The sequence below is a fragment of the Myotis myotis genome, unplaced genomic scaffold (assembly GCF_014108235.1).
Source record: "Myotis myotis isolate mMyoMyo1 unplaced genomic scaffold, mMyoMyo1.p scaffold_m19_p_13, whole genome shotgun sequence".
Classification (NCBI taxonomy): domain Eukaryota; kingdom Metazoa; phylum Chordata; class Mammalia; order Chiroptera; family Vespertilionidae; genus Myotis; species Myotis myotis.
In genome coordinates this window covers 50764396-50776447 of record NW_023416317.1, presented here as the reverse complement: position 1 = coordinate 50776447, position 12052 = coordinate 50764396, and the positions used below count along the sequence as shown (strand labels likewise).

Genomic DNA, 12052 nt, shown 5'->3' with positions numbered 1-12052 from the left:
CTATAGGTTTCATGTGTGGGTTTCTGTGTTGTAAGATCTGTATATTGCACCATGTGCCCACCATCCAAAGTCAAATCTTCTCCTGTCACCTTATATTAGGACCCTCTTGCCTCTGCCAACCACCATTCTGCTGTTTGTGTTCATAAGTTTCAGTTTTATATCCCACATGAGTGAAATCATATGGTTCTTAGCTTTTTCTTACTTATTTCACTTAGCATAATGTTCTCAAGGTCCATCCATGTTGTTGCAAATGGAGCTATTTCATCCTTTCTTGCGGCTGACTATTATTCCATTGTGTACCACATCTTCTTTATCCAGTCCTCTACTGTGGGACTTTGGTTGTTTCCATGTCTTGGCCAACGAGAATAATGCTACAATGAACATAGGGGTATATAAAACATATCTTTCCAAATACACAATTTCGAGTTTTCTAGGTATATACCCAGGAGTGGGATTGCTGGGTCATATGGTAGCTCTATTCTTAATTTTTTGAGGAATCACCAGACTGCTTTCCATAGTGATGATTCCAGTTGACATTCCCACCAGCTGTGAATGAGGGTTCGTTTTTCCATGACTTCTCCAACACTTGTTATTGTCTGTCATGTTGTTAATGGCCACTCTTTACAAGCATTAGGTGGGATCTCATTGTAGTTTTTATTTGCACTGCCCCTGATTGCCAGGGAGGTTGAACATCTTTTCCTATATCAATTGGCTGTTTGTATGTCTTCTTGGGAGAGGTGTATTTTCAGGTCCTCTGCACACTTTTTGATTGGATTGTTTGTTTGGTGTTGAGTTTCCTTTTGAGCACATCTGATCTTCATCTTTCTTTGCCAGTTTGGACCTTCCCCCTTTCCCTTGTATGTTTTTGTTGTCACAAATTATTCCTGTTTATGCTGTATGTTTTTTGATGATCTTACTTGTAGTGTTGTGACCTTAATGTTCTTTGTTTCAGGTAGAATAATTCCCTTGAATATTTCCTACAATGAAAGTTTTATGGTGATAAAATCCTTCAGTTTCTGTATGCCTGGGAATGTCTTTTTTTCTCCTTCATATTTAAAGGATAATTTTGCAGATGTATCATTCATGGCTGGTAATTTCTCTCTTTCAGACATTTGAATATTTGGTCCACTTTCTTCTGGCTTGTAGTTTCTGCTGAGAAGTCAGATGAAATTCTGATGGGTTTGCCTTTGTAAGTCACATCCTTCTTTTCCCTGGCTACTTTGAGATTGTTTTCTTTCTCATTAATTTTTGGCAGCTTCATTACCAAGTGCCTTGGAGAAGGCCTCTTTGGATTGAGGTAACTAAATGTTCTGTTTGCTTCTTGGATTCAGGATCTAGTTCTTTCCATAGATTTGGAAAGTTCTCAGCCACCATTTGTTTTAGTAGACTCTCCATTCCATGCTCCCTCTCTTCCTCCTCCACAATGCCTGATTCTGATGGAGTCATAGAGTCTTGTAGTGCTCTTTCATTTTTCTTTATTCTCGGGTCTCTCTTCTTCCCTCTGCATCATTTCTTGATTCCTATCTTTAATATCACTAGTTCTTTCCTCTAACTGGTTTGTTCTGTTTGCTATGCTCAACAATTCACTCAATCTACTGCCCTCCTTTGCTTTTGCATTTATCTCTGAAGAGGTCCTTCTACTATGTTCCAGTAGATGGTGCTGAATCGCAAGATTTTTACCTCTGAAGTCTCCCAGATTTGAGCCTCCTTGGCTTCCTTAGGACAGTACTGCAGTACTGTTTGGGGGTGGGTTTTGATGGCGACCCCTGACCTCCATAAGGTCCCAACCCAAGCACCTCTCCTGGAGATCAGTCACAGGGGGAAGCAGTGATTCTATTGCAACAGCTCTTGGTTTATAGATAATATGCTCCTGGAGCCAACTCCAAGGGCACGAGGCGGGGGGGGGGGGGGGCAAGTGTAAGCAGTGGCAGGGCTCTGTGGTTTCCTTTCTTTGTCTGAAACACCACTGCCGGACCCAGCAGTGGGGAGCACAGCAGAACCCCATGCTCTGTCAGGCATCTGCAGACTTAGTCACTGTTCACCCCTGCTGCTCTACTCACAGCAGCTCGCCCTACTGGGCTGCCCGCCCGCACGCAAGCACACACACACACACACTCTCTCTCTCTATTCCTCCTGGCAGAAGGAAGTGCCTACTACCATAGGCTTTCTCCCCTCTCCTGGCTGGCCTGCGAGCTCCCAGCTGAGCCACAAGCTCCCAGCTGCATGGCTGAGCCTGTGCTTTCCTCCTTTCCCATCTCCTCGTTTATTCCCGGATGCCCACCTTTAGGCATCAGTGTGCGGGTCTCTCAGGTGTGCATCTGTGTTGAGCAGGGACTTCTTTGTTGAATTATAGATGGTTAACTTGTTGAAATGTCAGGGGAAGAGGAAAAGATGTGTCCTCATACCGCCATTCCTCTGATGTCACTCTAAGATCATCACCCTTGACTGAAAAATTTTGGTCCTGAAAGGTCTCCCCTTCTTGGCCTCAGCAGGTTGCAGCATCTAAGCCTACAGGCACCTTTTCTCTTTCCTTTCCCAAGCTTTCTTAATTGCTTTGATTTCTAAAAATCTTATATTGCAGTTTGGTGCTAATAAATTGTAGAAATAGCTATGTGGATCAAAAGTGCTCCTAATTTCTAAACATAACGTCCTATACTAATAAATCTCATTATTCAATATCAGAGTTTTAATTAGCAAAAGATAAGGATATTACAGTTACAAGGAAACATTATGAAATAATAATACTGACACACTGAAACTTATTCTAACTATGATGTTCACATGGTTGATGGGTTTGAGAGTGACAGTTGCAATTCATTTTACAATTTAATTAGCTTATTAAATTCTACAACAGTACAATATTGCCAAATCAAAAATATGCATTTGTTTTTAATATTTTGGCTGAAAAGGTTGATGTGAAAGAAGGTAGCCTATACACTTTTCTGTCAATTCTGGTTATATATATTTTTTAATTTTCAAAAGGTCTCCTGTTACTCTCCCTGCTGCAGCTGTGATTCCCTCATCAGTTCCCAAGACACACCACACCCCTCCATCCTGCCTCCAGACAATTCTCTGTACAGTGTTCCCTCTACCCGGATCCCTTCTCCATCCTTCCTCTGATACCATCTCCACTGGTTTCAGCTGAATATCACGTCCTGAGGGAAGTCTTTGTTAACCCCACCACATCCATCTCCCTCAATAAGGTTAAGTTCTCCTGACTTATTCCCATGGCACCGAATACTTCTTCATGGCACTCTACACACTTACAACTATTTAACTGTAATTTTTCCTTACTAGCTATGAGATCCATAAGAGCAAGGACCAACGGTTTGATTCACCAACGTATTGGTGACCAATAAGTATTTGATGAATGGAATTTTAATTGAGCTATCTTGATACAGTTTCTTCCTATTAAAAAAAAATTAAAGTAGTGCTTAGTTCTACCTACTATATTCTAATATTGCACAATGTATCTCTAAAGGTTAAATGTGTATTCACTGTATAACTACAAAAGCAAGATTTCATTTTCTTTAAAAAAAATGCAAAATTATTACTATTTTAAAATGTTTAGATGTAAGATTACACTGACTCATAAAACTGTAAGTAGTTATAAAAAAAATAATTAATGCCTAAAAAAAAAGAGTTAATGTTTGAAAATTATCCTTCAGGAAATCTGCTAAGTGCTAGGCTAAAAAAATGGGCACTGTCCTAGGACCAGGAAGGACAGGGTCGTACATTTAAAAGACACCACCCAACACGGTCAGTGTGGCTCAGGTTGAGTGTCAACCTATTAACCAGGGGGTCAGGGGTCGATTCAGGTCAGTGCACGTGCGTGGGTTGCAGGTTTGACCCCCACTAGGGGGCATGCAGGAGGCAGCCGATCGATGATTCTCTCTCATCATTGATGTTTCTATCTCTCTCTCCCACTCCCTCTCTGAAATCAATAAAAATTAAAAAATAATAAAAGGTACCACCCAGAAACATGTCCTGCCCTTTCTGTGTTCAGGACATTTACTCACTGAGAGAACATGGAGTTATATATATAATTCTGCTTAGGAGTTTAGCAGAAAGAACAGGCTGGCATACAAGTGTGGGATGAAAAAATTAAGCAGACAATTTATTCCTATTCATCAGAGGACTTTTTAGCAAACATTAAAAACTTTGTATAATACAATTTTGTAAATTAATAATGCAATAAGTGAGCAATAACGAAAGATACAGAATTACCTAATATTCCCATATCTGTCCATACTGAAAGAACCATGCTTGACCACCATCTTGAAAGGTGGTTGCTGTTAGCAAGGCTTCCAACCATCGTATGAACAAGGCCCTTAACAAAGCAATCCAGTTCCTCCAGAGTGTCACTAATGGGATTGAAACAAAAAGGTGATTCTGGCTACACTGAAAAGCATCAAGTAACAAGGGACTATTCTTCTTAATGACTAATTCTTGTGCACCTTACTACATGTCAGCATGGTGATGGAGGCTTTACCATCTCATTCACTCTTCCCCAATACCCTGAAATGCAGACAGTTATCCTCATTTAACAAACAAGTAAATAGGTTCAAAGAGTTGAAATAGTTTGCCCAATGACACATAACTGCTAGTAGGAAAGTTAAAATTTCATTCTAAGCCTATGCTCTTTCCTTTATAACTTCTCTGGGGAAGTAAAGTGATTAATAAGGTGACATATTAAGATTGCAAACAAATATGGACTCTCTCCACTGTACCTGTGCATTCTAAAATGGAAAATCATGCTCCCATACAAAATACATATGCAGACAAAACCAAGAAGGCTAGTGATGGGAAAGTCAGGTGCTCCACCCCACTCCCGCCACAGGATTCAGATCCATGCCTTAGCAAAATGTCTGCTTTACTACATGCATGGGCCTTCAGGTAACCGTAACAAAATGTCCAATCTATACATGCCAAGGGCCCACTGTTTATAATCACAATACTTACATTTTATTCTAAGGACTAAAGCAGAAATGACTGCATATTTACTGCAGGATAAAGCACATAATTAATCATATTAATGCTGGGGACCAAGATTTTTTGTATAATAGAAATGAGATTCAAGTGTAATTTGAAAGTTTTGAAGGTCTATAGCAGTGGTTCTCAACCTTCCTACTGCCGCAACCCTTTAATACAGTTCCTCATGTTGTGGTGACCCCCCAATTTCATTGTTACAAATTGAACATAATTAAAGCATAGTGATTAATCACAAAAACAATATGTAATTATATATGTGTTTTCCGATGGTCTTAGGCGACCCCTGTGAAAGGGTTGTTCGACCCCCAAAGGGGTCGCGACCCACAGGTTGAAAACTGCTGGTCTATAATATTAAAATGGAATTGGAAGCATTAATGTCAAATCATGACTTATTTATACATTTCCAAGGTCTTTCAACTAGAAGAAATGACAAAGTAGCAGCAAAGAGCATCCCAAGCATCCAAGTGGCTTTCTAAATACCATCCCCTATACAAAAGATCGGAGATCCTTAGAATGTTGGCTGGCTCTGGGTCTGAGAAAAGCAATAGAAACCTGAGCCTGGGAAATCTTGAACCATAAAACAAGGAAGTTATCAAAAATTGATGGATTCATGTCAAAAGGACACAAGAGAAAGACTGAGGGGACTCCCACTGACAAAATTTTGGGCAACCTGAGCATCAAAAGAATAGATTATCATTTGTTGCCGGAGCTCCAGTGGCGCAATCGGTTAGCGCGCGGTACTTATAAGATTATCATTTGTTGAAATACACTGACTATATAAAAATCCTTGAGCCTATGTAACTATTAATATTTTTTTAAATGACAGCCTTAACCAATGGGGGGTGGGAGGATCCTCTCATTTGGCACCACTGGAGTTGATTATTAAATTAACTCTTTAATATAGAGATTACAATACAAATTAATCAAAGAACCCCAGTTAATAAGGTGAGGTTCTTTTACACAGAAGAATGCCAGTTTATAAATGTAAAAGAAAGGATGCAATAAAGGAAAAACCACCATTCTGCTGTTCCTGATAAATGAACTGATTCAAACAGGATTGCTACTGAATGCTAAAATCATTAGATAAAAGACTTATGGGGAAATAAATACTCAGAGTGTCAAAATATTATCTCACAAATTACCTACTAGCTACAAAGGGAAAAAAAGTTAACCTTTCCATGGAGCAGCCTGGTTATCATAATCTTAAGCAATCAAAATTAACATCACCATTAAAGATATACCAGATGTCCGGCCAGGGTGGCTCAGTGGTTTGAGGGTCGACGTATGAATCATGGTTTGATTCTCAGTCAGGGCACATGCCCAGGTTGTGGGCTCAATCCCTAGTAGGGGGTGTGCAGGAGGCAGCCAATCAAATGATTCTCTCTCATCATTGATGTTTCCATCGCTCTCTCTTGCTCTCTCTACCTCTTCTTTGAAATCAATAAAAATATGTGTTTTTTTTTAAAGATACACTAGATAACAAATCCTTCCTGACGTGATGCACTATGAAGTACACCGCATCACCTACAAAACACCTGTCAAAAATATTCAACTTAAATCTAATCAAGGCTTTAGATCTAACTTTCGATTTGCACGGATTAGAGGAATATAAATCAAGTTAAACATCACCATACAGAAACAACTTGATAAATCCAGAATGTGGAACATTCTACAAATAGTTACCATTAGACCTTTTAGATCAGATCCTTCAATAAGTTCATGTCATGGAAGAGAGGAAGCAGGAGGGAACCATCCTAGATGAAGACAAACTTAAGAGGCATGACAACTGCATGCAATCCGTGAGACCTGTCTCACCTCATACACTAGCACTGTTAACAGACACTATATGCTCAGTATCTCCTCACGTGCAAATATCCATGAAAACCAAACCAGAATAGAAACGAAGAACATTTTTATTAACTTCCCAACCTATGGAAATGAACACCTCCTTGCATTTTACTCACCTCCACTTAGCAGCTTCATGACTAGCCACAGCTCATCTTTTACTACAAAAGACGTGTAGTAAGACACAATATTAGGATGATGGCACTGACTCATGGCTTGAATTTCTTTCTACAAAGAAGAGAAAACATGGTAACTCATTACATGCAGGCCTGAAACAACACTACAAGTTAGTGAATACAGCCTGGGAATCCCAAGATTATGCCACGACCTTCCTGGGATCTCCATGGCCCTGACCTCTTCGTGAACAGTTACAACCAGAACCACTTAGTTACCCTCAGTCCATTCTGACTCTTCTCCTTGACTCACTGCATCAGTAATCTGTGAAACCGGAAACGTGGACTATGCACCACGCCCTGGCCTGGCACAGGACCACAGAGGCCTCCCCGGGGGCACATATTTTTACTGCAAGGTGCCCTTGGAGAACCATCTTGGGAAATCTGGCTTTACAGACAGAAAGGATAATTACTATGTTTGTTTGTAGGTTGTTGTTTTCTTTCAAAATATTGTTTCATCCCATTTTTGTGAAATGATTAACAACTCTCACTCTAAAGAGAAATACACTGAAACAGGGCAAGGTCGTAAGCTAAATCCAAAGTAGAAATCTGAGCCAAACGTCTAAGCTTACACAATTTCCATTAGTGAATTTAGATTAGGTTTTGTATGATAAATGCCTGCTAAAGCCCTGTGTGATCAGGGCCCTGCTTACCTCTCTAGTCTCATTCCTACTCCCGCATCCTTACACCCCAACATAGCCCCGTCCCAAGATCCAGCCAAGTCACTTCAAGTGAGCCAAGCTTCTCCTAACCGTGGACATTTAACCCCATTGCTCCCTCTGCCTCAAATACCGTCCCCTCATTATTTCTGCCTAGCTAAACCCGCCAATGCTTCCTTCTGAACTCCCAGATCCCCAGGCTGAGTTAGGTATCCCTTCTCTTGGCTTCTACGCTCCCTGTATATATCCTTATATCATAGTACCCGGGGCCTTCGTTGTCTGTCCCTCCTTGCGAGACAGAGAGCTCCTAGAAGGCAAGTACTTAAAAGTGGATTCCTAAGTATCGTGGAACTTGGCACACTTTATGTAATTGCCCTGGTTATGTTTCTGTATCCCTCATAAAACTGGAAAGTCAAGGAGAGCTAAGACTCTGTATTTCTGGCACTTATCACTGTGCCTGGCACACCTTCAATAAATATTTGTTGAATGAATGAATCCCACAGCACTTCATACAGTTTTTTACTGATTCATGTATTTGCCCTGTGACCTTGGTATTTGTTTAGTAAAATCAATTGTGTAAAAGTTGCCCATAATCCCTGATTGATAAGAAGTGCTCAATAACTGCCAGTTTTTCTTTCCTCATCTTCTCTACTTGAATGGAAATTGCTTTGTGGCAAGGACCTGCTGCATGTATTGCTGCAACCCCCAAGTCACCAGCACAATCTTCTGTACTAAAAGCTAAGTAAACATGAAGGAAAGGAAGAAGGAACTAAACTAAGCACCTGCCCACTAACATAGTTATACAGGGTTCGAAGCGCTAAGTACATATGAGAGGGAATACATAGGACAGCACATATATGTGCTGAGATTTCACAGCGGTACAGGTGAAATGCACATATAATTATTTTAAAAAAGATGAAATATGCAAGGAAGATTATAGGATGCAATGAGTAAACTTGTCTGGGGTAAATACTTCATGCTTTCAACGGATATTTACCAAGTGCCAACTGTATGCCAGGCATATTAGGTGCCTGGTCACTATGGTGAGCCCTCAGGAAACGTAGTCTGGTAAAGAAGTAAGACAAATACTAATTTACAGCACAGACCGAAGAACAGTTTGATAGGGGAGGTACAAGATACTACATGACTTTATCCGAGAGGCAAATTATCAAAAAATAGGAGTGATCATCAGGGAAGGCTTCCTATAACAAGTCTGACTTCACTGACACTGAAATAAGAAAGATAAGTAGGTTTGTACCAGTTTTGATTGTTTAATTACCTGGGACCATATAAAAAAGGATCTTTTAACTATATTCAAGATTTTAAATTCCATCCTTAGGGCAATGTAAAGGAACCAAAGGTTTAACTATATTTCTTTTTTCATAACACCCACTCTGGCTACCTTCTGAAAAATCAATGAGAAAAAGCAGGACCAGGGGCAAAGCCTCTGTTTAAAGCTGTTGCCATGATCTGGGTGAGACGGTGGTGGTCTGAAATACGATAAAAAGCTAATTCCTCAGTTTTTATAACTGTACTGTGGTTATTCTACTATTAGGAGATGTTGAGTGAATAACATATGGAAACTTCTGTACCACTTTTGCAACTCTTTTGTAAATTTAAAATGATCTCAAAATAGAAAGTTAGAGAAAAGCCTGTGATAAAATGTCTGGAGAAAATAAATGTAAGATCTGGTAGCTGATTTTCCCATCACACTTAGCAAAGGTTATCAGACAAGAAAACATTTTGACAAGAGAGAGGAGAACATATTGCCTCCTCAGTAATAACTGTCACATATGCTGCACCCCTGCAGTCAGCACTCGCGGGAGAGCCCAGAGCGCCTTCTGCATTATAATGAAGTTACTGTGAAATCACCACAGCTTAGGTTTACTGTGTTGACCTACTAGGTTTTTTTAAGGTAAACTGAAGGGCTTCCTATCTCTCAGAGATGGAGCCCTTGGCACTCCGACCGCTGGCTCTGACACCATGAACGCCACAAATAAATCCGGCATTATTGATACTTCTCATGTGTCTGCAGGGCTTAGTGGGATCTTACCTTTGTGCCCCTCCCCGACAAAAGCCAACTATCTTAAAATTGCTTTACTAACAGTCACTTCCCCCAACCTTTACTTATTTGCCACATACATAAATACTACATTTGTAACATAAAGCTTACTGGAATATGTGGCCAAAATTTATGGAGATCTAACTGATGTTTTTTCCTTTAATTAAGTTATATCAAATTTCCTTTCTTCTAAAAGTAAGGCCCTATTGTAATAATACAACTATTACTTTTAAGAATGTCAAATTATATTTGAAAAGAGATGCTCTTTCTAATTTTGAACTAAGATTATAATCATTTTGTATTATATGAAGTAGAAAATAGACTTTAGTCAGAAAGACCCGATTTTTAATCCAGACTGCCATTATCATATGATTTATTGCCTTGCAATAAAATGCAGCAACTACCTATCTCACAGAGGTGTTTGTGAGGTTAAAGTACACGTCAGTGCCTGCCACTGAAAAGATGTTTGCTATTACTTTCATGTGAACTTAGTCAAGTTATTTAAACTTTGAGCCTCAGTTTCTGTAATCATGAAGTAATGAATAAAACTTTCATTCATCTTTGCATTATGTATTATGTAAATTAACTGGCAAATGGTAGAAATTCATTTTGGGCTTCTCAAATTCCAGGCTTAATATATAAATTAAAAATATTGTTTTTCTTTAACAGACTTAGTTTACAATTTAGACTTCTTTTATGATCACTGTTGTTCAAATGTCCAAATGATGCTCTAAGGTATTGCTGGCATTTGTAAACCCAAGTTCATCAAATAGGGTTTCAATCAGCATCTCCATCCAAGTGTGGGTTCTCCCACCAAAGACAGCTCTAGATCATGCCAGCAACCGAGTTCCTGAGCTTCTGTCATGCATTACCAACACCTGAAGAAACACATTTGTCTCATCTTCTAAAAGTTCAACATAGAATTCTATTCCCTCTCTTCCTTTTATTTCAATTATTCCCTATTACTCTGTACTGACTACCCCAGAAGTTAAATCTAATCTGAGACACTGGAAAAAAACTTCTGACTGTCAGATCATCCTAGTCCTAATCCTGCTCTATCACTAGCTGTATATGATCTCAGAGAAATTACTTAATAAAATAACAATATTAATTCATAATTGTATGGCAGTTTATAAAGTTTTCAAGTACTATGTCACTTGATCTTCAGGAGAAACCTCATAAAGTCCATTTTAAGCCAAAAAAATCAAAAATTTAAAAAGGAATGATTTGAAAAGCTATCTTATTTCCCTTGCTGAAATACTTAAAACTACTACATTTACTACATACTTAAAACTACTCTGGGTGTCATGGTGCATAAAAGTACAAAACAATCCCTGTGCGGCTAGCTTTCAATGCCAGAGAACATCTCTTAAGGCTGTGGATCCTTGGGGCTCTCTTTCTTCTCCCTTTCCCTAGCCTTTACGGAAGCCAGTGTTGCCTGGGTCATTCTATCTCTCATCTCCCATCAATGGATATTCCATTTGACCCAGGAATCACAATTGCAAGATACTATTTTTAGGAAAGAGAGAAATAAGCAAGTATCCTTTATAACAATAAAAAAGAAGAAGCAAGGTAATGGTCCAATACCAGAGGATAGGGTAAAGTGTGGTCTACTTACTCAATGGGATACTACACACATATTGAAAATTATATTAATTCATATTTAGACACAAAAAATTGTGATAAATTTTTCAATAAAAAAGAACAAGTATATGATTCACATTATCATAAATATAAAGAGATGTTTAAATGTGCAGTCTGAAAGATTATATAGCAGTGTTAATTTCAGAAAGAGGATTAGCCTATTAATAAAAAGCCTAATATGCTGTGTCCGGCCATCCATTAAACCAATCAAAGCGTAATATGCTAATGATATGCTAAGGCCACTCAAATGCTCACTATAATGTGCACTGACCACCAGGGGGCAGACAGTTGATCGGTTGACCAGTTGCTATGACATGCACTGACTAACAGGGGGCAGACGCTCCAACCGGAAGGTTAGCTTGCTGCTGGGGTCCGGCCTATCGGGACTGAGCAAGACGTGCCAGGCATGCCCTGGAGCCCTCCCGCGGTCCCTCCCCGGCTGGCCAACCTCCCACATCCCTCTCCAGTCCCTCGGTCTGGCCTGCGCCCTCTCACAATTTGGGACCCCTCAGGGGATATTGGAGAGCTGGTTTTAGCCCGATCCCACAGGCCAGGCCAAGGGACCCCACTGGTGCATAAATTCGTGCACCGGGCCTCTAGTAACTATATATTCTCTCTCTACTTACCTGAATTTTTATATGTTTTATAATAAATATTACTATTAATGAAAAAAAATC

At 39.6% G+C, this 12052-nt stretch overlaps 1 protein-coding gene across 5 annotated transcripts in view; it reads right to left on the bottom strand.

Moving 5' to 3' along the window:
* Nucleotides 1-12052, bottom strand: part of OXSR1 (oxidative stress responsive kinase 1) — a 66051-nt gene that overhangs the window by 40974 nt on the left and 13025 nt on the right. For all 5 annotated transcript variants that reach the window (XR_004971633.1, XM_036333175.1, XM_036333173.1 and 2 more), the window contains exon 3: nucleotides 6957-7065. Coding sequence is in view for 4 of the 5 variants with exons in the window: in XM_036333175.1 (XP_036189068.1) it covers nucleotides 6957-7065 (109 nt within the window). In the remaining variant the exon portion in view is untranslated. The remainder of the gene's footprint in view (nucleotides 1-6956; nucleotides 7066-12052) is intronic.